Raw genomic sequence first — 23,354 nt, 5'->3', positions numbered from 1 at the left:
ATATCAAATCATCACTTACTTTTTTTTAAATTTTTAATTAGTCACTTACATGAAAGGGAAACAGGTTTCATGTATTTTATATATACAGTTTTAAGAACATAATGATACTTCCCACCCTCCCTGCCTTGCTCCCACTCTTCTTCCTACCATGTTACTCGATGTTAGGCTGGGCAGGGCAGGATGCTGGCCTGAGGCAGAGGAAGAGTGAGTCCAGGATAGATCAACCTGCCCCTATCTCCTCAGGAATGTCTGGAATGCTCTGCAGAAACCACCCCTGGGCCTAAGATGTATGAAGGCCAATGCTGTAGACCCTGGCGGTCATTTGCTTCACGCGGTCACCCCATCATGTACAAGTGGTTCTGGGCCATCTTCTCCCCTGAACTAGAAGTCTCTCTCTCAATCACCTGCAAACTTCACACTCAAGTCAAAAATAGTGGATTCATGCGTGTGAAATATGATAATGAGCACACTGTGGTACAATGGGTTAAGCTACCACTTGGGACAACTGTAGCCTGTATCAGAGGGGGCCTGGCTTTGGAGTTCTGCTTCTGCTTTCCATTTAGCTACCTTCTAACATGCACTGTGGAAAGCAGCACATGATGGGGCAAGCACTTGAGTCTGCCAGTCACAGGGGTAGATTCAGATAGAGCACCAGGCTTCCAGAGTGGGTCTGGCCCAGCAGATGAAAATTTAGTAGAGTGTGTGTGTGTGTGTGTGTGTGTGTGTGAGACAGAGAGAGAGAGAGAGAGAGAGAGAGAGAGAGAGACTCTTTCAAATAAAAATAAATAAACATAAAAACCAAAATCTGGTAGAAAACAACCAAAACATGGTTAATTGACAGATACAAATGCACTATACTGAGTTTCTGCTACTTTTAAGGCTTTATCCTTGGTGCTGTGTGTTGAACATAAAAGAGAGTTGGTTCTTTAGCTTTCTTATTCCTTTAGAAATGTTTTAAGGGTTTTTTTTGGGGGGGGGGGTTGGTTTTTTTTTTTTTTGGTTTTCTTTTTACTGGAAAGGCAGATTTAACAGAGAGGAGAAGCAGAAAGAAAGATCTTCCATCCATTGATTCACTCCTAAATGACTGCAATGGCTAGAAGTGGCTAATTTGAAGCCAGGAGATTCTTCAGGGTCCATCACATGGATGCAGGATGGTCTTCGGCCATCCTCTACTGCTCTCCCAGGCCATTAGGAGTGAGCTGGATGGGCAGCGGAGCAGCAGGCACACGAACTAGCACCAATACGGAATCCTGGGTGCCACAGGTAAAGGCTTAGTCTACTACACAACAGTGGCAGCACCCTGTTTTATATATTAAAACCTAAACCAATTTTTGAGAGCTATATGGGCAATCTTCCAGAATAGTGACTTCTCTGTTGCTCAGGAAATATAATTTTAAACGAAGAAATGAGTGATATTGCTGCCAACCAACAATTTAATTCCAGCATTATTCCCATTTAGCTTTTATGTAACTACTCTATCATATCTTGTTTTGCCTATGGTATTATATAAAAAGGAGACTGAAGTCCCAGTTACTTGTATAAAATTTCTAAAATGTGACATAATAGAACCAAAATGGACACTTTTGAAAGTGTTTCCACTTTCAAAAAATAAATGCAAATAAAACATAAGGCACCTGTATTCTCAATCAGGATCACTGGTCTGTTAAGGGGGAAAAAATTACAAATGTGCAAAAAAATGCTAAAAATGTATCACCAAAGTATGTATCTGAAATGTGAGATGTCATTAAGTATCTCTAATTTCTTGGCTTTCTTGGAATGAACATTCTCCTTTACAACCTCAAAACGTAGTGTTTGACTCCTACATTCAACTCCCATACACATTCTGAGGAATGCAGCATAATTCTAGTAGGAGATGATCTATTTGTATCACTTGAGTGGGACAAGGGGCAAAGTCCTCTGGGCATTCTACAGAGGGAAAGAAACTTTCATCAAGATAGGAGGAAGTGAAGATGAGCTGAAACTTGAATGCAGTAAGCATTAAATGTTGCTGTGATCGATGTGGCTGTTATGAAATGATGTCAATCCGAAAAATAGTAAAAAAAAAAAAGAAGTAATTTTCTTTGATGGTTTAATCATATTATGTCCCGTTAATAGGAGTATTTTCTTTTTTAAAAATGATGTGTTCAAATTGTATGAAAGGCCCTTTCTTTGATGATGATGGTCATGGTTTTTATTTGCCAATTTGTTATGATAATATTTTTGTTGATTAGACAGGTATTAGAAGATGAACTAACCTTCCATTTAAGGGATATAAAATATATTGTCTTGATGTATTATCATTTTAAGTTTTGCCAGGCAAGACTTAACAACATTTTGTCAAGAATCTTTCTATTTATGTGTTAAGCTGCTTTATAATTTTACTTTGTATGTTGCTTCTATCATTTTTGGTATTTGAGGTACAATAATAAAATATGTTAAATAAAAATTTTATAAAAAAAAAATGAGCAAAGAGGAAGGGGAAGAGGAATGGTGTGCCTGAGGAGCTGTGCCTGTAAGGGCACAGGGCAGAATGCAGGGAAGCATGTGAGCATAGCCCACAGAGGGGGCTTGTTAACTGCCTCTGTGTGAGCTCTGTGACAGCAGACTGGGAAGCTAGGAAGAAAACCAGTTAGGTCCAGCTTGGACCTCATTCTGAAACACAGAGCTGCTGAAGGTTTCTGAACCCACTAAGGATATTTCACAAAGATTCCAGTGATTGGGAGAACCACGTGGGATGTGAAGAATGATAGGACTATACAGAGATTGAAACAAACTCAAAATAGCTAGAAGGTATAATGATTCATTTTCTTGTGTCAATTTAAGTAGGGCAAGGGTTGTTCAGAAAGTTGATAAAACATTAGCCAGAGTTTATCTGTGAATGTTTCCAGAAATACTAGCATCTGAATCCTTATATGATAAAGAAGACCCACCTTCTCTAGTGTGGGTGGGCAGCACCTAATCCATTGGGAGGGAACACAAGGGTGCAGGAAAGATGCTTTCGCCCTGTCTTCTTGAACTGACCCAGTGATCTTCTCCCCAGATACGGAATCAATGTCCTCAGGTCTTCAGTCTCAGATCAGCACTTATACCATTGGTCTAGTGGTTCTCCAAGTCTGCAGGTTTAGACTGAAACTATACTACCAACTTCCTTTGGGCTCCAGGTTGCAGATGGTTTATTGCAGCACTTAACCAGGTTCCATAATTACGTAAACCAATCCCTCAACAATAAATGTCTTTATACATACCTTTGTCAATAGCCCATTGCTTCTGTTTCTCTGAGGAACCCTAACACAGAAGGCTATAAGACCAGGGCTGACCAAGTAATGAGTTGGATCTAAAGCAAGAGCTAAAAAGAAGCAGACACAAAAGATTTCACCCACAAAGAACCACCATGCATCAGCAAGAGCCCCTTTGGACATAAAGAGTGAAGAATGAACATACAGTTTTAAAAGTTTAAATCTTCGGGATGATACTCTGCCAGCTCTGCCTTCAGACCAGAGATGGTCTCCCCAAGAAGCCACTGAATTTATCTGGACAATAAGATGCTGGACTCTATGCTTGCAATGAAAGAATCTTAACTGAATTTGAACTGTAATACTGCAACAAGGTGGAGGAATTCACCATGGGGGAAGGGTATGGGGAAGGGTTGGGGGAATCCCACAGCCTATGAGACAGTGCCACATAATGCAATGTAATCAATAAAAAAAATTAAAATTAAAAAAAGTTTAAATCTGAGTGACACTAAGAATAGTGCCACTAATAAAACATGAAAATTAGAAGATAAAATGTAAACTGAGAGAATACGGTGGAGGAAGTGAAAGGAATGAAAGCCAGGATGCACTTGCGTTTTACTTCCCGGGCATGCAGTAACAATGATATAGAGAAATGGGAGAGAGAAATGCCCATTTTAAAAAGTTAAGGATATTCTAAGGACGTAAGTCTGTTTGGAGGCCAAACTGAATTCATTTTGTCTTCAGTGTCCTTTGTTGCCTTTCTTTTTTCTCTCTTTCTTTTTAGATTCATTTTTACCTGGAAGTCAGAGCTACAGAGAGAGAGAAATGTTCCATCCATTGGTTCACTTCCCAGATGTTCATAATGGTTGGACCTGGGCTGACCTAAAGTCAGGAGCTTTTTTCCAAGTCTCCCATGTGGGTACAGGGACCTAAGGACTTGTGCCATCCTCTGCTGTTTCCCAAAGCCGTAATTAGAGAGCTGGATCAGAAGCAGAACAGCCAGGAATCAAACTGGTACCCATTTGGGATGCTAGCACTGCAGGTGGAGGATTAGCATATTATGCCACCATGCTAGCTCCTCATTGTTTTTCTTAAATTCATCTTAGTCCCAGATTTCTTGAACTCTTGACTTCTCCAGTTTCTTCTCCCCTCTACATACAGTCCCATTTGAGGAACCTTTTTCTTTATTGGAAAGGCAAAGAGAGAAAAACTAACAAGAACAGAGAGAACTTCCAAACCCCCTGATGGACTCTCCAAGTATCTGCAAAAGATAGAGCTGGGCCAAGGCCAAGGCCAAGAGTCAGGATCCTAATCCAGATCTCCCAGACGGCTGGCAGAAACCCAATTACCGGTCCAGTACAATGGCCCAATTGGCTAATCCTCCCTCATGTGCCAGGATCCCATTTTGGTATCAATTCATGTCCAGCTGCTCCACTTCCCTGCCTGTGGCCTAGCAAAGCAGTGGAAGATGACCCAAAGCCTTGAGACCATTTACCCATTTGGGAAACTGAGATGCAGAGCAAACTCCTGGCTTCTGCTTTCAGATCAGTTCAGTTTCAGCTATTGCCAACCACTTGGGAAGTGAAAAATTTTATTTTCAATAAAAATAAATAAATCCGTAATAGGGAAGGGAAGGGAAGGAAAGGAAATGTGGTGTCAGTTATTGCACAGGAACATGGTTCAAACCCATGGTTCATTGTACATAGAGAGAGCAGAACAGGACACCAAATTACCTATCATCACTTCTTCCCTAGGTTTGCAGTGCCAGGAAGTTGGAGTCAGGAGCCAGAATCAGGAGTTAAACCCATACTCCAATGTGACCATCTTGACTACCAGGCTAAATGTCGACTTGGAGCCTTATTTAAGTGTTTCCTCAAACCCTAGCTAGTCTGCTTTCTAGGAGACAGGCATTTAGAGAACCCCAATCCCTACTGATAGACTTCCAACTTTCTCCTGATCTGACCTATAGTCCTTCTGTTCTGCTCTGCCTATGTACAATGAGCCATGAGTTTGACCATGTTCCTGTGCGATAACTGAAGAGTTACTAAGCCGACATAATGTGTTCACCAGCCAAGCTTCACTCACAGCTGAACCAAATCTGGCTGCTCTAGCAAACCTCTCACTTTGTTTGGATGAAGGACCAAGCCTTGATCCTCCCCTACAATCCTTCGAACTGACAACAGGGATGAAGAAAGTGCTGTACACCAACTGTGTTCAAGTGCAGGTGTCATATGCACTCAGTCCATAAAGGTCTAGAGGAATGCTTGAGAGATGTGTAGGGGCCTGAAGACAAACTCTCTGAAGCTGCTGCCATCAGCAGCTTCTGGGAGTAGCAATTCCTCAAGGAAGTGTGCCTCCGGGAGTTTGGATGATGGGGTTTGGGTACGGACGTGTGTTTCTCCCACCTAAAAGTGTGTGGCATGAACTAGCAGGCTTTTCACAATGACCAAGGTAACTTTTCACATGACTTCCTAAGACCAAAGCAAGTGAGGTGCTGGAGAGCAAGTGGAAAGGACAGTCACTAGGCACATCGTAACATCCAAGGTCAGGGAGGGTGAGATGGCACGGCAATGTGTCTGGGTCATACCTCGTGTGCGGACGTGCCTCCCCAGCAGACAGACAGTGGCAAAAACCAAGTGACGACTCCAGAGAGCCATCTCAGTGCCTGTTTGTGGTCACTTAGAGCCAACGGTTGTTCAAATGGCTTGTATATATTTTATTGAGATCAATTCTCCTGCCCTTTCAACCTAAATTGCCTTCTCTAAAGTGCTGATACTTTTAAAGCTAGGATTGTTAGAAGATAACACTTAAACCAAGGAACAAAGTACATGGTAAAGCGTTTGAACCCTGGGAGAAGAAATCTTGCAACATGAACTCCTACAGGTTTACAGATTCATACATGGAAGGGCAGGCACCATTTTGCTGTTCTGCAGGGCTTGCTCCCCCAGTTGACCATTGCTATATTGCCAGACTTCTCCAGACACCCTTTGTACCGCTACTGGAGAACTGCATGTTCAGCATTACCTAATTCCCCTCATAAATCTCTTGCCTTTTAATCAGCTAAGTGGTTATCTGCCTGAATTTCCCTGATTTATTGACGTCTTTTGAGGGCTCAGGATATGTCCAGATCCTAAGTGATTAAATGTGGATGGAATGGCAAAGCACTGTAATTACAATAGAGAAGAGAAGCGTGATTAGGCATACAAATGGAGACCACTTCACAGAAAGACAGTCTTCAGAGCTGCAGGAAAAACCAGACCCCAAACTAGCTTTTCTTCCCGAAAACACTGCCCAACAGCTCTCTCCAGCAGTCTATTTGCAAATCCTGGCTCAGCAATTCCAAGGACTGGTGATCCCCTCAGCATTCTTCAAGTGGGAACCCTGAAGATCAGCTAATCTGAAAGGCCAGAGCTACAGGTTGTGTTTTCACTCTAGCCACCAACTGTATGAGGATGTCTCTGCGATGGATGTTTCTGTTTATGTGGACTCAAATTCTTCAACTGTAACCCCAGGTATTACCCTGTAATATACTTTAAAAAACAAGACAAGAAGCAGATATGACGTACTGCTTGGGACACTGGTTCAGAGGTCTACATCCCACACCAGCGTGCCTGGGTCTGATTCCCAGGGATTCCAGCTTTCTGCCAAGGGAGACCCTGGGAAGGAAAGCAGCAAGTGATAGCACAAATAACTCCAGTCCTGCCACTCACGTGGAAGACCTGGATTGAGTTCCCAGCTCCTGGCCTCAGCCCAACCTGGAACAGCTGCTATAGCCATTTGAAGACGCATTCTCAAAAAAAAAAAAAAAAGTCAACAAAACTTTATTTAACAAGATGCTGTGGAAGAACTACAAAGTGACAAAAATTCTTGTGTATGTCACCAGTCTTTGGGGATGTTATGGTTGCTAAAGTGCCACCTGCTGGAACTCTGTTGATAAATACCCACCAAGTGGGTGAGAACCCAGGTCAGAAAGGTGAGAAGCTGTGTGCCCAGAAGACGGAACCCACTTTCAAGACAGAGATAGGGAAAATGACACCAGCAAAGCCCTCTCCTCTGTGTTACCACAGTCCTGCTGCATAATTTATTCCATTTATACAACACTAGGGAACAATCTAGCAATGCTATTTTACTATTCAGCAGCACTTTTTAAATAGCATGCATAGCAACCTTCTAAAAATAAAAAAATCAGTAACTACAATTATAAAAAAGATTTAAAGGAAGTTGCCCGAGTTACATTTCAAAAGTTGTGTTCCTTTTAGCCAATGTGGTCAGCATGTATTTAAATAGATGTAATTGACACACAATCCATGGATTTTATAATAAAATAGTCATTGGAAAGTTATTTAGGGAACTATTGGATTCATGTCCAAACACATTTGTGATTGTGAATGTTATGAAAACTTAAGGCTGTTCATGAAAATTGATAAAATATTTTAAAAGTTCATGAAAATCATGTATTATGAAAAAGCTGGATTTCAATTTTTGCACCAAAACACACTTATTTTTTAACTCAGTTTTGCATGAGTTTTTTTGAAGTACCCTTGTATTACATCAACTGTTCTTGGATTGTCTCATTTAAAGAAATTACACCTGTCATGCCCAGCATTGCTACTGTATACATGAAATATGACTATTAACACGCTGAAACAGTAATGGGTCAATTAAAATATTTATCATTAAGGGTCAATCGTGGTGGTGCAGCAGCATAAGCTGCCACTTGGGGTGCCCACATTCTCAGTCAGTGCCAATTCAAGCCCTGATACCAGTGCTTCTGAACCAGCTTACTTGCTAATGTGTCTTACAAGGCAGTACATGGTGGTGGCCCAAGAACTTGGGGCCCTGCCACCCATGTGGGAGACTAGAATATAGTTCCCGGCTCCTAGTTTGAACCCACCCTACTGGGAAATGAACCAGTAGACGAAATCTCTGTCTCTCTCTCTCTCTATCCCTCCCTCCCTATCCATAGAATCTGTCATGCAGGCTCAGTTAAAACTGCTAGTCTTGGACAGGCACTGTAGCACAGGATGCAGAGCTGCCACTTGGGACACCAGCATTTCACATCAGAGTTCCACCTCTGTTTCCAATTCAGCCTCTTGCTATTGCCCTGGGAGGCCACTGATAGTGGCCCAAGTATTTAGGTTCCTGACACACATGGAAAACCTGGATGGAGTCCAAGGCTTTAGCCTGACCCAGGCCTGGCTGCTGTTGGCATCTGAGGAGTGAACCCTCCCAGATATCTCCCTCCCATCCCCGAACCCCACATTCTATTTTTTTAATGTAGGTGAAAATAAAAATTGTTAACAAAAACTCCAAGTCCTTACAAATTAATTTTAACCAGAATGAGCAACCTCGCAATAATATTAGCTAACAGCTATGGTTCAAGGGACACTGAATTCTGGGTTTTAACTTGGAAGGCCCATTTGAAATCTTCTGCCCCTCTCCCGTCTAAGAACAGAGGGAGAAAACTAGAACTGAAGAAAATGAGTGGAAAGGGAACAGAGCAGGGTAGGATACTTGCTAACTCCACTCACCTCCAGGAAAGTCTTCAGGGCAATCTGCCCTTTGGTGTTCTGGATTAGGACCAAAGGCAATGCTTATTTCATGAATACAACAGATGAGGTGACCAAAGGCCTAGAGACATGAAAAAAGGCTACTGTTGATGCAGGACTCAATCTGTGATGAGTAAAGAGTGAGCATGCAGCCCTGTGCTAACAGGAAGACAAGAGCAAGGGCTCAGGAATCTGGAGCAGAGTGGGAACCAGCCAGGTCGGCCTCACAAAGGTATAGGAAGAGCAGACAACTCAACTCAGCTTGATGGTCATAAGGGATTTAGTCTCCTGAGACGCTCCACTTCCCCACCCATCCTCCAGGGAAACAGGCTTCACAGGCAAGAGACTTTTAGGAACAGCCAGTGTGCAAACTAAAGGGAAAAATCTTCCCAACATGGTCATTCAGATATAACCTTCTATGTTCATGGGAGGCAATCAAACCAAACATGAATTGAAAAAGCAGTTTTCATTAGTGGTAGACAATGAGTTATTTCACTGCAGAAAGAGAAAACCCAATGCGGTAGTTCAGAATTAGACATTGTGTGTGTGTGTGTGTGTGTGTGTGTGTGTGTGTGTGTGTGACCTGTGAAATCCTCCCTTAAATCCCAGAGTAGCCTCCATATCGGTAAGTTTGTCTCACTGATGGTATGATTCTGAGAAGCTGGATTTGAGGAAATCACAGATACATTTACGATCCACAAGGGGAACTGGTTAATCAACGAAACCACACAGTGGATATATTTCCATGGTTTCAGTCTTTTAATCAATGAATACTTAATCATGACTTCTTTTATATTTGTATAAAAATGTACAGACATTTTGTTTAAGTGGTATTCTGCTTGTCAATATTACATTGAATCTTCATAATAGCAGTTTGTATTGAAGAAACGTCACAGAAGTCTAGGAGTATTACAAACATTGGAAAGATGGGGAGCAGCACGCCATTTCAACAACTAGGGGATTCTCAAGGTTCCTGGATATACTTTTCTGATAAATTATTCATCTTGTTTCCATTTTGATTATACTCCACTTTTTTAATCAGATATACAAACAAAACTTTCTACTTGTGATCATTCGCAGTTAAAACTTGGTAGCCTTGCTTGATGTTTAATAATGGGGCCAACAGGAATATCCCAGGAGGCTATGGGAGTGTTTTTGAAATGATGGTGTGCATGGATTGAACTCAGGTCTGAGAAATCTTGGAGAACAAGATGGGGGCCTGAAAACGTGGATGAGACATCCAGTCTCATGGACTGTGAGGGCAGGGAGTTTGCTTGGGGACCTGCAGTGAAGGAGTGAATATGGTCTAAAACAGACTTGAGCCAGGAGTGACAGAGAACACTTAGGAAAAAAAAAATGGGAGATGACTCCAAGGTTTACTGTGTTGCCATGTACCACATCTACAGTAGTCACATTGGTGTCTCAGGGCTTGTCCAGGGCTACCCAGTGTCACTTCCCCACGACATGCAGTCAGTCAGCAGGCCTCCTCTATACCCAAAGGCCACAAGCCCAGGGGACAGTAACTGCTCAGCAGAGCAAAAAACCTATGTGCAGGCCACCCTGCACTGCCCCTGCTCCCAATCATCAGCAGCCTGTCCCACAGCTGGCTCTCTCCTGGGTGCCTCCCCCATCCTGTTTCCCACACAGACCTTGAAGACCTCAGTGTGGGACCTACACCTCACCTCCCTAACACAGGTTTTGGTCCTTAAAATACGCAGAAACACAATCTAGCCTTGGGTTCTGCTGGGTTTTGATATTTCTATTTTTGAGACATTCTTTAGTTTTCTTTTCCAAAGTCTACCCACTGGATCCAGTCCAATGGTGTGTTCACTCGGAGCCTCCTCATTTCCCGGAGTGTCGCCTCAGCAGCCAGCGGGCGCTGCTTTCTTCTGTGGTGCACAGGCGTGCACCATCCCTGGCTGGCTACTAGACCTCAGCGTGCGTCTCTGGAAGGTTCTCCTCGAGCTTCAGCCCCAGGTTGTCGATTCCAATGACGGTGACCGGGGGTACACTGCTCTCGGCTGGCTCTGCCGTTCGTGTCGGCGTAGAACAGTACAGGATAAAGCCCACCATGATGACGCTGAAGGACAGGATGTAGAGTCCTGAAAACTAGAAGAGAAGAGCGGCGCTGGGGTGTGTTTCCTCACGCGGCCATCTGCGCTGCTGCCTTTGGCCAGCTGTGCCTTGAGTACCACCTCACTGCCCTTGGTGTCAAGCAGCCTGAGGAGACACTAATGCCCTCTGAAATGCCTCCTGTGTTCATGGGCTCTGACAACCAGATCCTGGGAGAAACCAGAACCTTTGCCTTTGCTACAGATACTCCAGTTCTACCCTACCCTGCATTTAGTGGAGAAGATACAAGGTTTGCACAGACTCCATGAGACAGCCCGCTGCAGACAGGAGGCACAGCTCACACTACTAATATGAAACAGAAGAAACTATTGGGCAGGTGTCCTTGTACAACTTGTCAAGCTACTACTGGCAGTGCCAGCATCCCATATGAGCAATAGTTCAAGACCAGGTTGCTCCACTTCCAATCCAACTCCCTGCTAAGGCACCAAGTAAGAGCTGCAGAGTATGACCAAAGGTTTGGGCTCCAGTCACCTATATGGAGTTCTGGCCTCCTGACTTCTGTGTGGCTCAGCTCCAGTCTGTGGGACCATTTGGGGAGTGAATCATGGGATACGAGATCTCTGTCACCTTTCAAACAGATACATACATTTGTTTTATTCTTTTCATTGTAAGCCTCTTTTTTAACTAATTACTTCAAAAATCGCAGACCCAAAGTTACTTTAGATATTGTAATTTTTTAAATTGATGGTTTATTGGATTTACTGTTCTGTATTTCAAAACCAAGTTTAAAAGGCTTGGCATTTTCCATTATGACCTGAATTTTATTTCGCCACTGGAATTCACTCCAAAGATCACAGACCTGATCAGCATTTTACTGTATACGGCTTGACATGACCTTTGACCAAAAACAGTAAAAACAGATTTGCGTAAACTGCTAGACAAGCAGGGACAAAGGAACATAAAACACAAGGACTGCAGAGGAAGTTAGAGAGCACATGCTGTGATCCTGATACAAGCAGAGGTGTCCAAACAATGAGTCATAAAAGGGCTCTTTTATATCACAAGTAAAAGCAGCTGAAGAGCAAATATTTAAATAAAGGAAGTCCATAACAGGTAGTAACAAGTGTTACTATTTTTTTACACGTTTTTATTTATTTAATCTTAGCTCCCTTGTGGACATTGTTCTATTGACGATGGAAAAGCAAACTACTAAAGCTAAATCAATATGAGTGGTTAAGGGAAAACAGCATGTGTGAGGGTGTTATGTGTTAATGCGGCTGAATTCTCAGCCCTTCTTTGAGCTGCGGCAAGCGACCAAGCTGGAACAGCAGTAGACAAATGGCATCATGCCCTAGGCGCAGTCATCTGAAATGCAGCCACAGCACTGAGGTGGTCCTGGACAACTGTGCTCTCAAGGAAAAAAAAATGATCAGGTCCCCCAAGACCACTCCAGTGATTCCCTCTGCCATTTCCTACTCTTTTGTGATGCTACCAATAAGTCTTCACATTCTTTCATTCTCAGCTCAGAAATAATCTTAACCAGCAAGTCTGCAAAATAACAGCTAGTTCTTATCACATGTAGCTTTGCAAGATGAAAAGATCAATGCTGCATTTGCAGAAATTTCTGAGACCTGCACTGAACCCACTGAGCTGAATTCGGATAAATGGTGTGAGCTCCTAGCAAATTCCCATGAACAGTGTGAAATCAAGGACAAAGTTGTCTGTTTGGATACAAAATTGTATCAGAACAGAGAAATGTGATTGATATCCCCCACTGAAATTAAAAAGTATCAAGTTAACAGCGAACACTGAAACTCAAACAACAGCAAGCAAGCAAGACTTCGCAGTAGAGAATAGATGGATTTCTACTGCACTGGCCCTCAAAATGTGGTCCAAAGACCCTTGAGAGTTCTAAAATCTTTGAGAGGAAGCTGTAAGGTCAAAACTATTATCATCATAATACTAGCAGGTATTCACCCTGAAACTGTTTCGATCATGTATCTCTCCTTTTCCATCAGCCACTCCAAACATTTTATCTATGTCCAGCGCAAAGACAATCCAAGCTGGACTGTCTCTTGAGGGCCACAACACCTATGGTGGTGCTTGGTTGACATTCTCCTAGGCTGGTATCTTAGGTCATTCCATCAAAGATAAACCCAACTTTATTTCACTCTTCAGAAAAACCCCAAAATGACCATTTCTTTTTTTGAACTTACTTTCTAATGCAAAAACAATTATAAAAGGAGTGAGGCCCACCATTGAGATTCTTGCCAAGAGGATGAGAAAATTTTATTTTTGGACAAAGAGTCTTACAGATCCCCTTTACTTCTTTGGAACCAAGCAAGTATTCTTATTTTCTTACCTTATACCCAAAGAGAAAGAGGCCAAAGAAAAGGCTGTAGAGATCAGCTGTCAAGATGCCCAGGTTGACGGACGTAGCACTAGTGACTTTGATCACCACTGGCATGAAGCTGTACAGGCAAAACATACAGAGGGCAAATGCCACAAACAGCAGAGCTGTGAAAAAAGGAAGATACCTAGCATAAGAAAAGAAATTGAGAGACAAATGGTAGAAAAGCTTGGTTGCCATCCAAAACTCCCTGGTTCATTAACATACTATGTGCATCAAAAAATTCCTGCTAACAGCCAGCATTGTGAAGAAAACTACCAATACTTAGGTCTGGTGTGATGGCACAGTTGCGCAATCCTCCCCCTTGCATGCACAGGGATTGTGTCCTGGCTGCTCCACTTCCCATCCAGCTCCCTGCTCATTGCCTGGGAACGCAGTCAAGGATGGCCTTAGTACTCGGGACCCTGCACCCACATGGGAGATCCAGAGGGAGCTCCTGGCTTCAGATCGATTCAGGCTTCAGATCGATTCAATTCTGACCACTGCGGCCATTTAGCAGTGAACCAGAGGTCGGAAGATCTTTCTCTCTGTCTCTCCTTCTCTCTATAATAATCTTTCTGATTAAAATGAAAAAATCTTAAAAACAAGAACAAAAAACCCATGAAACTACTAACAACAAGTTGTGATATAAGTGAAGGACCTCAAAGATCCAACCAAGTGCCAAATGACTGAGACAATAAAATCTTGCTTCTCATGTGACTACATCTCAGGGCAGAGTGATGCCTGAGACAAACGTACAGTCAAAGTAGAAGCAACACCATGTGTCAAGGGAAATCATTCACAGTCAGTCTTTTGTTTGCTTTTATTTGCATGGTTTGTGTAACAGGATTCAGAAAAAGCATGTATAGGGCACCCATGGTAGTCATTAGATCAACTGTATTTTTTTCATCTCATTAGATTCAATTGCTCCCAGACATTACAAGGTGGCTATCATCTCTAGATCAGTGAGAGTCAAGAGATGCTCTTTCATCAGAGTGCCTGTTTTGTAAAGGATTCCTTAATCTCATTTCATATGCAACACACTCATACACACATTTCTGGCAGTCTAAGCTATTTAACTGAATTAAATTACCCATACCCGGAACACAACTTTCTATGACATTACATACTATTTAACTTCCTTCAAACCCATCATTAAACAAGGCTAAAATCTTTCCTAACTGGCCTGCCAGTTTATTCTGCTTTATTTGTGCAGATACCTGGGAATATCAGATCAGAGGAGAAAGGGAAGTGGTTTGTGATCAGACACCATTAGATGATTCTGATTACTGTTAAGAATTATATTAAGCAGATAACCACCTTACCAAGAGGTCTAAGGGCCTAAGATACAGATCTAACTGAAAGCTCATGTGAGAGTCAAACTTACTCTAGTGGAAAACTCCTAGTAAAGTAAAGCTATTCCTACAGGTAAAAATTAAACATTAATTTCATGGAGGTTCATCTACCAATTCTCGGAGGAAACGCAACATAAAGCACTACATCTGGTATGATTTACCAAGAACATGTAATACTGAGAGGAAGTAATTATTTCTTCAAGTGCATTTTGTCAATTAGGATAAAATATGAACTAGAACAAAATAAGACTAAAGTCAACTAAGATAAATCAAAACTTAAAGAAAAGAACGTATCACTTATTTACATACCAATTTTCCAGTCCCAGTGAATGCTGGCAATATCCCCATATTCCACAATCAACCTAAGATGAGAACAAGAAGTTGTTGAGATACATACTGATTTTTATCATTTTAGGAAAATGTCAGTTACCATACTTTGGCTAAAGTCATGAATTATGTTTATTTTGGACACACAAAGGTCACACTGGAATGCTTGGGTTAAAGTCCCAAATGCTGCACTCCTGATTCCAACTTCCTGGTAATGTGCATCCTGAGAGATAACAGGGACAGCTCAAGTAGCAGGGTCCCTGCCACCCATGTAGGAGACCCACAATGAATTCCAGATTCCTGGTTTCTGTTTGGCCCAAATGCCTATTTTAGGCATTTGGAAAATAAGGCCAAGGATGAAAGACAGATGAATAGGTATATAGATCTTAACAAGAAGTTAAATTAACTTTTAACTTTTTCTTGAAATATAAAAGACTATCTTTAATAAAAAGACAAAGAATAAAAACAAAAGCCCTTAAAGATATTTTCTTTCCAAGTGTTATTCAACAATAGTCAGCTATCACAAGAAGCCATGGTATCATGTTTTGCTTTTGAATACATTTAAAGGGAAGTTAATGTACTAACGTTTACTGGAAATGAGTGGAAACCATAAGTTCACACTGTTCATGACCTTCCCACATTGCAATCCGTAATCCTGAGTATCACACACCAGGGCACTATTTTACCAAGTCTCTGGTAGAAATTTAGCAAGCTATTGATTTCAAAATGTGAATTTTGGCTAAATCAACAATGACTATTAGCAGTTCTAAAGTCATCATCTATGGTACATTTTTTAATTTTAGTTTTAAGAAAAAGTTGGAATCTTACAGCTGTATGCCGCTAATAATTGTTCCAAACAAGCCCACCATTCCTAAAAACTCCTGTCTGCTTAGTTTCTTCACGATGTACTCTTCACACACGTTAGAAACGGCGTACAGGGAAGCCCCAACAAGCACGAGGATGTCACCAATTAGCACATCACTCCCTGCAGGAAGACAAGCCACAACAGGAAGACAACATCAATGGGTGAACCTCCAGGAAATGACCTGGCTCTCATTTAAATAAGATCAAACTTCATCCTGGTTTCTAGAAACTCAGAATGTCTTCCTCTGATTTTTTTTTAATCTGGCTCCTCAGGACACTGACAGCTGGAAGGTAGTGGTACACAGTATTACCTGCAGCCTCAGGAAGTGGCTCAATGACAATGATAAACTTCTGGGATTTACTGAAGGGAGTTCATTGAGAATCATAGGGAAGCAAGCTTAATGAGCAAGCTACTTCTCTCAAACTAAGAAGACATTGCCACCACGTGTAGATGGGATGAATTCACCGACCTTAATGAACCATTATGCTATCAGTGCTCTGTGCATTCATCAGAAACACTCCAGTGAATAGCAAGTCTCCTTTCCCTGCCCCAACACTTCTGTTTAAAGAAAATCATAAATATTTTGCAGTTTCAGCCATAAAACAATGTTTTTTTCTGATAAAAACAAGAAACAAAGTGTCTGCAATAGACTTTTCACTAACTCCAAGGTTATGAGCTCAAAAGAGATTATTCCAACTATGTAACAAAACTTTTCTCATGAGACAAAACAGAACTATTTAGCAGGATGGAAAAGATGAGGCCAGCACTGTGGGCTGGGGGAAAAATAACAATTGTTTCATGGATGTGGTTACTGAAAACCAGAAATAATGAAATTCGAAAACAAAGTTTTAATCAACTGGAATCTGTTTTCTACTTTTTATTCTTTTCTTTGCAAAATAAAAATGAAACATGAGCAAAACATTTCTGTGACTGAACCCCAATACAGTCTTACCTGAATTGTCTTCCCTCCCGGCTAATATGTCTGCACCAACCATGGTTCCTACGCCCAAAAGACAGACAGCCACGGCAATGAAGTGAATCACTCTGTATCTTGCGTACAGAACAAACCACGAGAGAGCCATCAACACGGGAATTCCAAAGCAATCCAAAAGCTGCACAGAAAGGGAAAGTTAGTTTAAAATCTCTTTCAGGGGCCTGTGTTCTGGCACAGAGAGCTAAGCCACTCTGTGATGCCAGCATCCCATATCACAGTATCTCTTGGAGTCCCAGCTAAAAAAGCAGAAGATGGTCCAAATACTTGGGCTCCTGCCACCCATGGGTGTGACCTGGGTGGAGTTCCAGGCTCCTGACATTAACCTTGGCCAGTCCTGGCTGCTACAGCTATTTAGAGTGAACTAGTGAAGATCACTGTTACCCTGACTTTCAAATTTTAAAAGTCTTAAAAAAAAACTTCTTCCATTAGCTAAAAAAAAAGATAATTAAGTAATATTAAGAAATAATAGTTGTTGAGTATTTATTACTGCCAGCTCTATCCTGAGAGCTTCACCTAAATCAACTCTTTTCATCTGCACAACAATTGTGAGTTGACCCAAATTGCACAATTAAAATGGAAGAGCCAGTTGCTGAATCCAAGAATTCCACCCAAGGTCCCATGCAATTTATCTCTACACTCCCAACTACAGATCTGTAAGTCCAGGAAGTAAAGTTTCTTTCCTTCGTTTATCCAACAAATATGAATTAAGCCCCTTGCCATGTAGGAGACACAGAGAGGACCTGGAAACAGATGTGAACAAGACAGACTCAGGAGCAACTCAGCTAGACAGCAAGGTATTTATCATCTGTATGCACCAGATGTCTCACAATTGAGCCAAGGATGATAAAGAAGTCCAGGTAACAGTGACAGAACAGGCACCAGCTCCCTGACCTGGTGTCCCAGCCCTGCCTTATAAAACACTCACTCACTTGTGGCACACACTCTCATTTCCTCTTCCTTGTACGTCTTCAGTACATATTGACTGTGGGACAACCTGAAAGGTGGGATGACTGACGTTGCCAAAATTATAGCCAACCCAAAATCGCTGGCAAGATACCACGAGATTCCACTCATTCAATCCTTAACTGCACAAATTCAAATTTCATATGAATTTAAACTACATCTGTATGATGTTCCTGAAAATGCTGTTTACTGCTTGCCCTGCTTGGCCTGTGTGTAACTTTGTCCCTGATTCTTTCATTAACTCTCCCCTAACCTCAGCACCCTGCCCAACCCTGTCCATAGTGCTTACTGATTGTCTTCCTGTATCATCAACGGAGCCCAACATGCCATGAGTAAAATGGGCACCTTCTCTTGTTAGGTATTCCAGATGCAGAACTCTCTAAGTGCTTTATTGTGCCTTCCTGAATAACAAACCACTAAGTGATGCAAGTGATAATGGCCTGTCCCGGAAGACACAGGAAAATCCAGTCATAATGCTTTAACAAAGTCAAAGCTACATCTTTTAAACAAACACACACACACAAACTATTAAAAGCACTCCAAAAACTTTCACAGAATCCTTCCTATCCTCAACCTGTACTGTCATATCAAACATAAATGTGCATCATTTATAATAATTTTTGGTGGACAGCGAGTGAATCTATAAGGAAACTGCCTATGTTACCATGAGAGCCCAAGGGCCTCAGTTCACTGTCCTCTCTGGGATTCCACTTCATATGGAATGAAGGGATTAGATACGATGGTTTGATAGGCCCATTCCTACTAGAAAATTCTAGGATTTCTCAGGAGATCTCTCTTACCTCCCATCATTTATCTACGTGAACTTCCTTTTTCAAAGAATACTTTGGTGGTTGGCATGTTAGGCACCTGTAATGTCAGCATTCCAGATGGATGTCTGAGTCCCTGCTGCTCCACTTCCAACCCATCTCCCTACCAATGCACTTAGGCAAGCAGTGGAAGATGGTCCAAGAGCTTGGGATCCCTGCATCCACATGGGAGACCCAAATAGAGTTCCAGCCTCCTGACTTTGGCCTGGTTCCACCCTGGCTGTTGTGGCCATCTGGAGAGTGACCTGAGGGGAAGTATCTTTCTCTCTGTATCTCTGCATTTCAAACTAATAAATAAATCTATTAAAAATAAATTTTTTTAAATGTATTGTCTTGGTAATAGATGCCTTTTTTGATGCTTTTAGTTCTAAAAGTTTCATTTCATTCAATCTCTTTAATACAAGGACCAGAGTTGTGGTACAAAAAATTAAGCTGCCATCAGCATCCTATTTGAGAGCCAGTTCAAGTGCCAGCCATTTCACTTTTGATCAGCTCCCCACTAATGCGCCTGGGAAAGCAGCAGATGATGGTCAAGCAGTTGGGCCCCTGGCATCTACACAGGAAACCCAGATGGAATTCTGGGCTCCTAATTTCAGCCAGGCCTCACTCCAGTCGTTGTGGCCATTCAGAGTGAATCATCAGATGGAAGCTTACTCTTCCATGTCTCTCCCAGTCACTCTGCCTTTCAAGCAAATCTTTAAAAGAACCACATTGTAGAATGAATAGAGGAGCTTAAAAGAGAAGAGGCAGGTAGCAGGTAGGGCTGTGGCAGTAAAGAGCAAATGGACAAAGTAGACACCTCATTAAATGAGCCATAAATTGTCAAGCCTCTTTTTCAGTATCTTGAAAGGAATCCTTAAGAAGAAGGTTCAAACACCGTTTAGTCCAAACTCCCACTCTGCTAGATCACGCATGCCAGAGATCTACTCAACTAGAAAATCGGCTTGAACAGTTCCAGAGACAGGCCTCTCTGCTGCTGGAGTGAGTTTTGGAGGTAGATGCCTTTTTTTATAACATGTTGCTTGCTAGGACCACGTATACCTGACTTCTGACAACTAAATACTGACATATTTCTAAGACGTTAGAATGAAATAAGTTGTTTCCAATAGCTCAAGGGCTGAACTTCAGCTGCAAAAAATATAACTGTATTTTGTATAGCTGTTTACAACTTGTACCAATTTACAATTTTTCAGCAGATACCAAAATTAATAAAAATCATAATCAGGTAAGTAAATGTGTGTGGAATTATGATGTGCGGGCAGACATTGTGGAACACCTGCATCCCATATAAACTGCTGGTTTGGGTCTTGGTTTCTCTGCACTTCCAGCTCCCCGCTCATGTGCCTGAGGGACAGCAGATGGCAAACCAATCTTTGGTTCTCTGCCATCCATTTGGGAGACCCAGGAGAAGTTCCTGGCTCCTGATTTTGGTTTGGTCCATCCTTGCCTGTAGCAGGCAGGCATTTGGCATTTGTGAAGAGAACCAATGAACTGAGTCTCTCTCTCCTTTACCCATCTCCATCTCTCCTTTCTGTCACTCTGCCTTTCAAACAAAATAAATAAATTTTCTACAAGCTTGTAAGTCATTACCTAATGGTAAAAAGTACACATATCCTATTGGCAATAAACTCTGTCCTCTAGATAGCTCCTATTTTTAATTTTTACAAAATTTTGGATTCTTCATGTACCTCTTAAGTCTGTCTTAACAAATTCTTATTTCAGTGTTAAATTAATACAATATTAAGAGATTTGCTAAGACTCCATGATGGACTGTGACAATCAGTGGCTTCCTCAATGACCTAATCGAGCTGGGAGGGATGTGACTGGCAGCAATCCATAACTGGAAGACTATTAAGACCACTTGAGCAAGTATCTCAGCATGCCCCACATCTGGGACCTTGGGCGGGTGGGAGACTGGGTGGGGATTCTCCCTCAATATCCCCCTTCACCTCAGATACATAAATAATATAATAAAAATATATATTAAAAAAAAGAGATTTGCTGAGGACATGTTTAGCATAATGTTACAAACACGAAACAACTTAAATGCCTACTGTATATTTACTTTGGGAAAACTACTGAGATTTTAAAGACGTTTCTCTTTTCCAAGTGAAGTAAGCCTAGCATCACTTTAGTTTTCCACAGTTCTGTTTTGTGTAATGAGGAAGCCAGAAAGTTATAAATTCACTATTCTGAGAAGTCTAAATCTGACCTTGGAGTCTATCGCGCTTTTACTCCTTCCACTGGAATATTTTAGTGTTGGTGACATGCATCAGCTTGCTAATAGAAAAATGCTCCACATTATCCCCAAAACCCAGCATCTCCGACCTCATCTCCTACTACCTTCCATTCTCTTCCCCCATTCCAATTCCTCTGACTCCTTTTTATGCCTAAAAAGCTGTATACACTCATGACCATTGTTCATGCTGTTCCCTCTACCTAGAATTCTTCCTTTACATAACTTCATGCCTCATCCCTCGTCTCTGTTCCAACACTCCTCATCTCCTTCTCTTATTTATCTCCACTATACAAGCCACCACATAATTTAATCATCACATCCTTTTTTTTCCCTGATCCACAACAGTAAAATTGCAAGCTCCTGATGGTACAGACTTTAAAATTAAAAAGAAAGAAGAAAGGAAGAAAGAGAGAAAGATTTGCTTATTTATTCTACAGAGTTACAAGAAAAAGGGAAGGCATGGGGCAGAGCCATCCCATCCACTGGTTTACTACCTAGATAGCCACAACAGCCAGGCTGGAGCCAGACTGAAGCTTTCTCTAACCCTCCCACATGGGTGGCAGGGGCCCAAAAACTTGCGCCATCTTCCACTGCTTTTCCCAGGCTGTTGGCAGGGGTCTGCACTTGGAGTAAAGCAGCTAGGACACAAAGCCAGGCTCATAGGGGATGCTAAGTGAAAGGTAGCACCTGTATCAGCTACGCCAAAACACCAGCCCCAGTTAGAGACGTGTTCACATGTTTGTCTCCAGTAGACAGTTTAGTGCCTACCACTTAGTAGGTAGTCAATAAATAATTTTTTTAAGTTAAAAAAGAGCACTATCTAGGCGCATTTTCCTTTTAATCCAGTAAAAATAAACTTAGTAAACAGTGGTGAGAAATTTTAAAACAAGGCTTATTATTTTTATTTGAAAGTCAGATGTACATATAGAGGAGACACACAGAGAGAGGTTTCCATCTGCTGGTTATCTCCTCACATGGCTGCAATGGTCAGAGTTGCGGTGGTCCAAAGATAGGAGCCAAGCACTATTTTCTATGTCTCCCACATGGGTGCAGGGTCCTAAGGCTTTGGGCCATCCTCTGTTGCTTTCTCAGGTCATAAGCAGGGAGCTGGATCAGAAGTGGAGCACCTGGGAAATGATTCAGTACCCCCAAGGGATGTAGGCACTGCAAGCCTGTAATACCATCTCTCCAGCATATGATACCCTTGGGTACCACCTGTCTTCAAAATGTTTACTAAGTTCTTTCTAATTGGTTCTTTGTTGTGAAGAGCTACTTTGCTAGGAAATCTCCAACTTTTCAGTAGTTTCAAGGTACATCTAATTGTATTTGCCACATTTGAGCATAAAACAACTCTCATCAACATCACAGTATCAACTGCCAACCAAATATTTATACTTATTTCAGTAGGAACTATTTTGATCTGCTATGGCATTAGCAGTGTGGGAAGTGATGAACTTGTATACACTTCACTAATTTCAATAAACATTACTCACTGAACATATGCTCTATTGGAAAACAAATAACATCCACCTGTGCTTGGGTTTGCTACAAGTGAAACAGAATTTCAATACAGCCAGGCTAACAAACAGGAGTTCATGTTCTTGAAGCTGTGAAAGTCTAGTGGTCAGAGGACCGCACCTTACCTGAACACTAGTTAGAGTGGTGTATTGGTATGCTCTGACCATCAGGTAATTTGCTTCCACGTCTGCCAGTCCCAGGAGGAGGTACTTCCACCATTTTCTTTTCAAGATGTCTAAAAGGTTATCAGCACCTAAGTGGAGAAAAAACTGAATTGGTCCTTGTTGCTTTTGACAACTTTTGATAATTTTCAAATTAGTAAGTCAAAGAAAGGGTATATGGTGCATTTTGAAAGAGGTCACACCTAATTTCTGTTACTCATAACCCAAACTCTCGCAGTTCGGTAAATTCAATTGTTTTTTGAGACTCATTACTGAAGTTTCAACGTAGATTACGTGTTCCACAGAGCAGAAAAAAGTGGTAGGTTTTCTATCGCTTTCCAATAGTAATGCAGTATTTACATAGGAGCTTGGTTGTCACCATTTCTGACAAGCCACAAACTATAACATAAACATAAACTGAAATGTTTTCCTATGTTTGTGTGTATTAACCAGTCAGTGGACCTCCAATCACAGGATTATTCAAAGAACCTCTGCAAGTGGTCATTCTTTTGGAAGATGTACTCATCAGTGACAAGTTAGGGAAAAGGCTTAGTGGTACTGTTATAGAAATACCATTCTAACTGTTGTTTATTCAGATTAACCATAATCCCACTAAAGAATCTAGCATCACAGGAGATGTGAAGTTGGTACACATATGTGATAACATACTAAGAAATAAAAGCAGTGAGATTCACAATCAGGTTGTTTCCATTAAGACCAAAATTGCAGTAATAACCCGAAAATAGAGAATTAGCCTTCTCTATAAGATAACAAAAAGCACCTCTGACCGTCCCTCGGGAGGACCACAATGACATACTGGGAGCCACAGGGACATCAGAATGAGCAGTGTGTAAGACTATT

General features: G+C 41.6%; 1 protein-coding gene across 4 annotated transcripts in view; it reads right to left on the bottom strand.

The window, feature by feature from the left end:
• The window catches only part of SLC35F2 (solute carrier family 35 member F2), a 64,088-nt gene that overhangs the window by 301 nt on the left and 40,433 nt on the right, over positions 1 to 23,354 (bottom strand). For 3 of the 4 annotated variants that reach the window (XM_058663955.1, XM_058663953.1, XM_058663954.1), the window contains 6 exons: positions 22,458 to 22,585; positions 16,744 to 16,903; positions 15,755 to 15,911; positions 14,909 to 14,961; positions 13,218 to 13,372; positions 10,239 to 10,891 (listed from right to left, as the gene is read on the bottom strand). In XM_058663955.1, the coding sequence (XP_058519938.1) occupies positions 10,709 to 10,891; positions 13,218 to 13,372; positions 14,909 to 14,961; positions 15,755 to 15,911; positions 16,744 to 16,903; positions 22,458 to 22,585 (836 nt within the window). In that variant the 3' untranslated portion in view covers positions 10,239 to 10,708. Of the gene's footprint in view, positions 1 to 10,238; positions 10,892 to 13,217; positions 13,373 to 14,908; positions 14,962 to 15,754; positions 15,912 to 16,743; positions 16,904 to 22,457; positions 22,586 to 23,354 lie in introns of those variants that run through there. The other variant, XM_058663956.1, reaches the window with a different exon arrangement.

This window comes from Ochotona princeps, chromosome 4, assembly GCF_030435755.1.
Source record: "Ochotona princeps isolate mOchPri1 chromosome 4, mOchPri1.hap1, whole genome shotgun sequence".
Classification (NCBI taxonomy): Eukaryota; Metazoa; Chordata; class Mammalia; order Lagomorpha; family Ochotonidae; genus Ochotona; species Ochotona princeps.
Note: the sequence above shows the minus strand (reverse complement) of the source record. Positions and strands in the feature narration are given on the sequence as shown.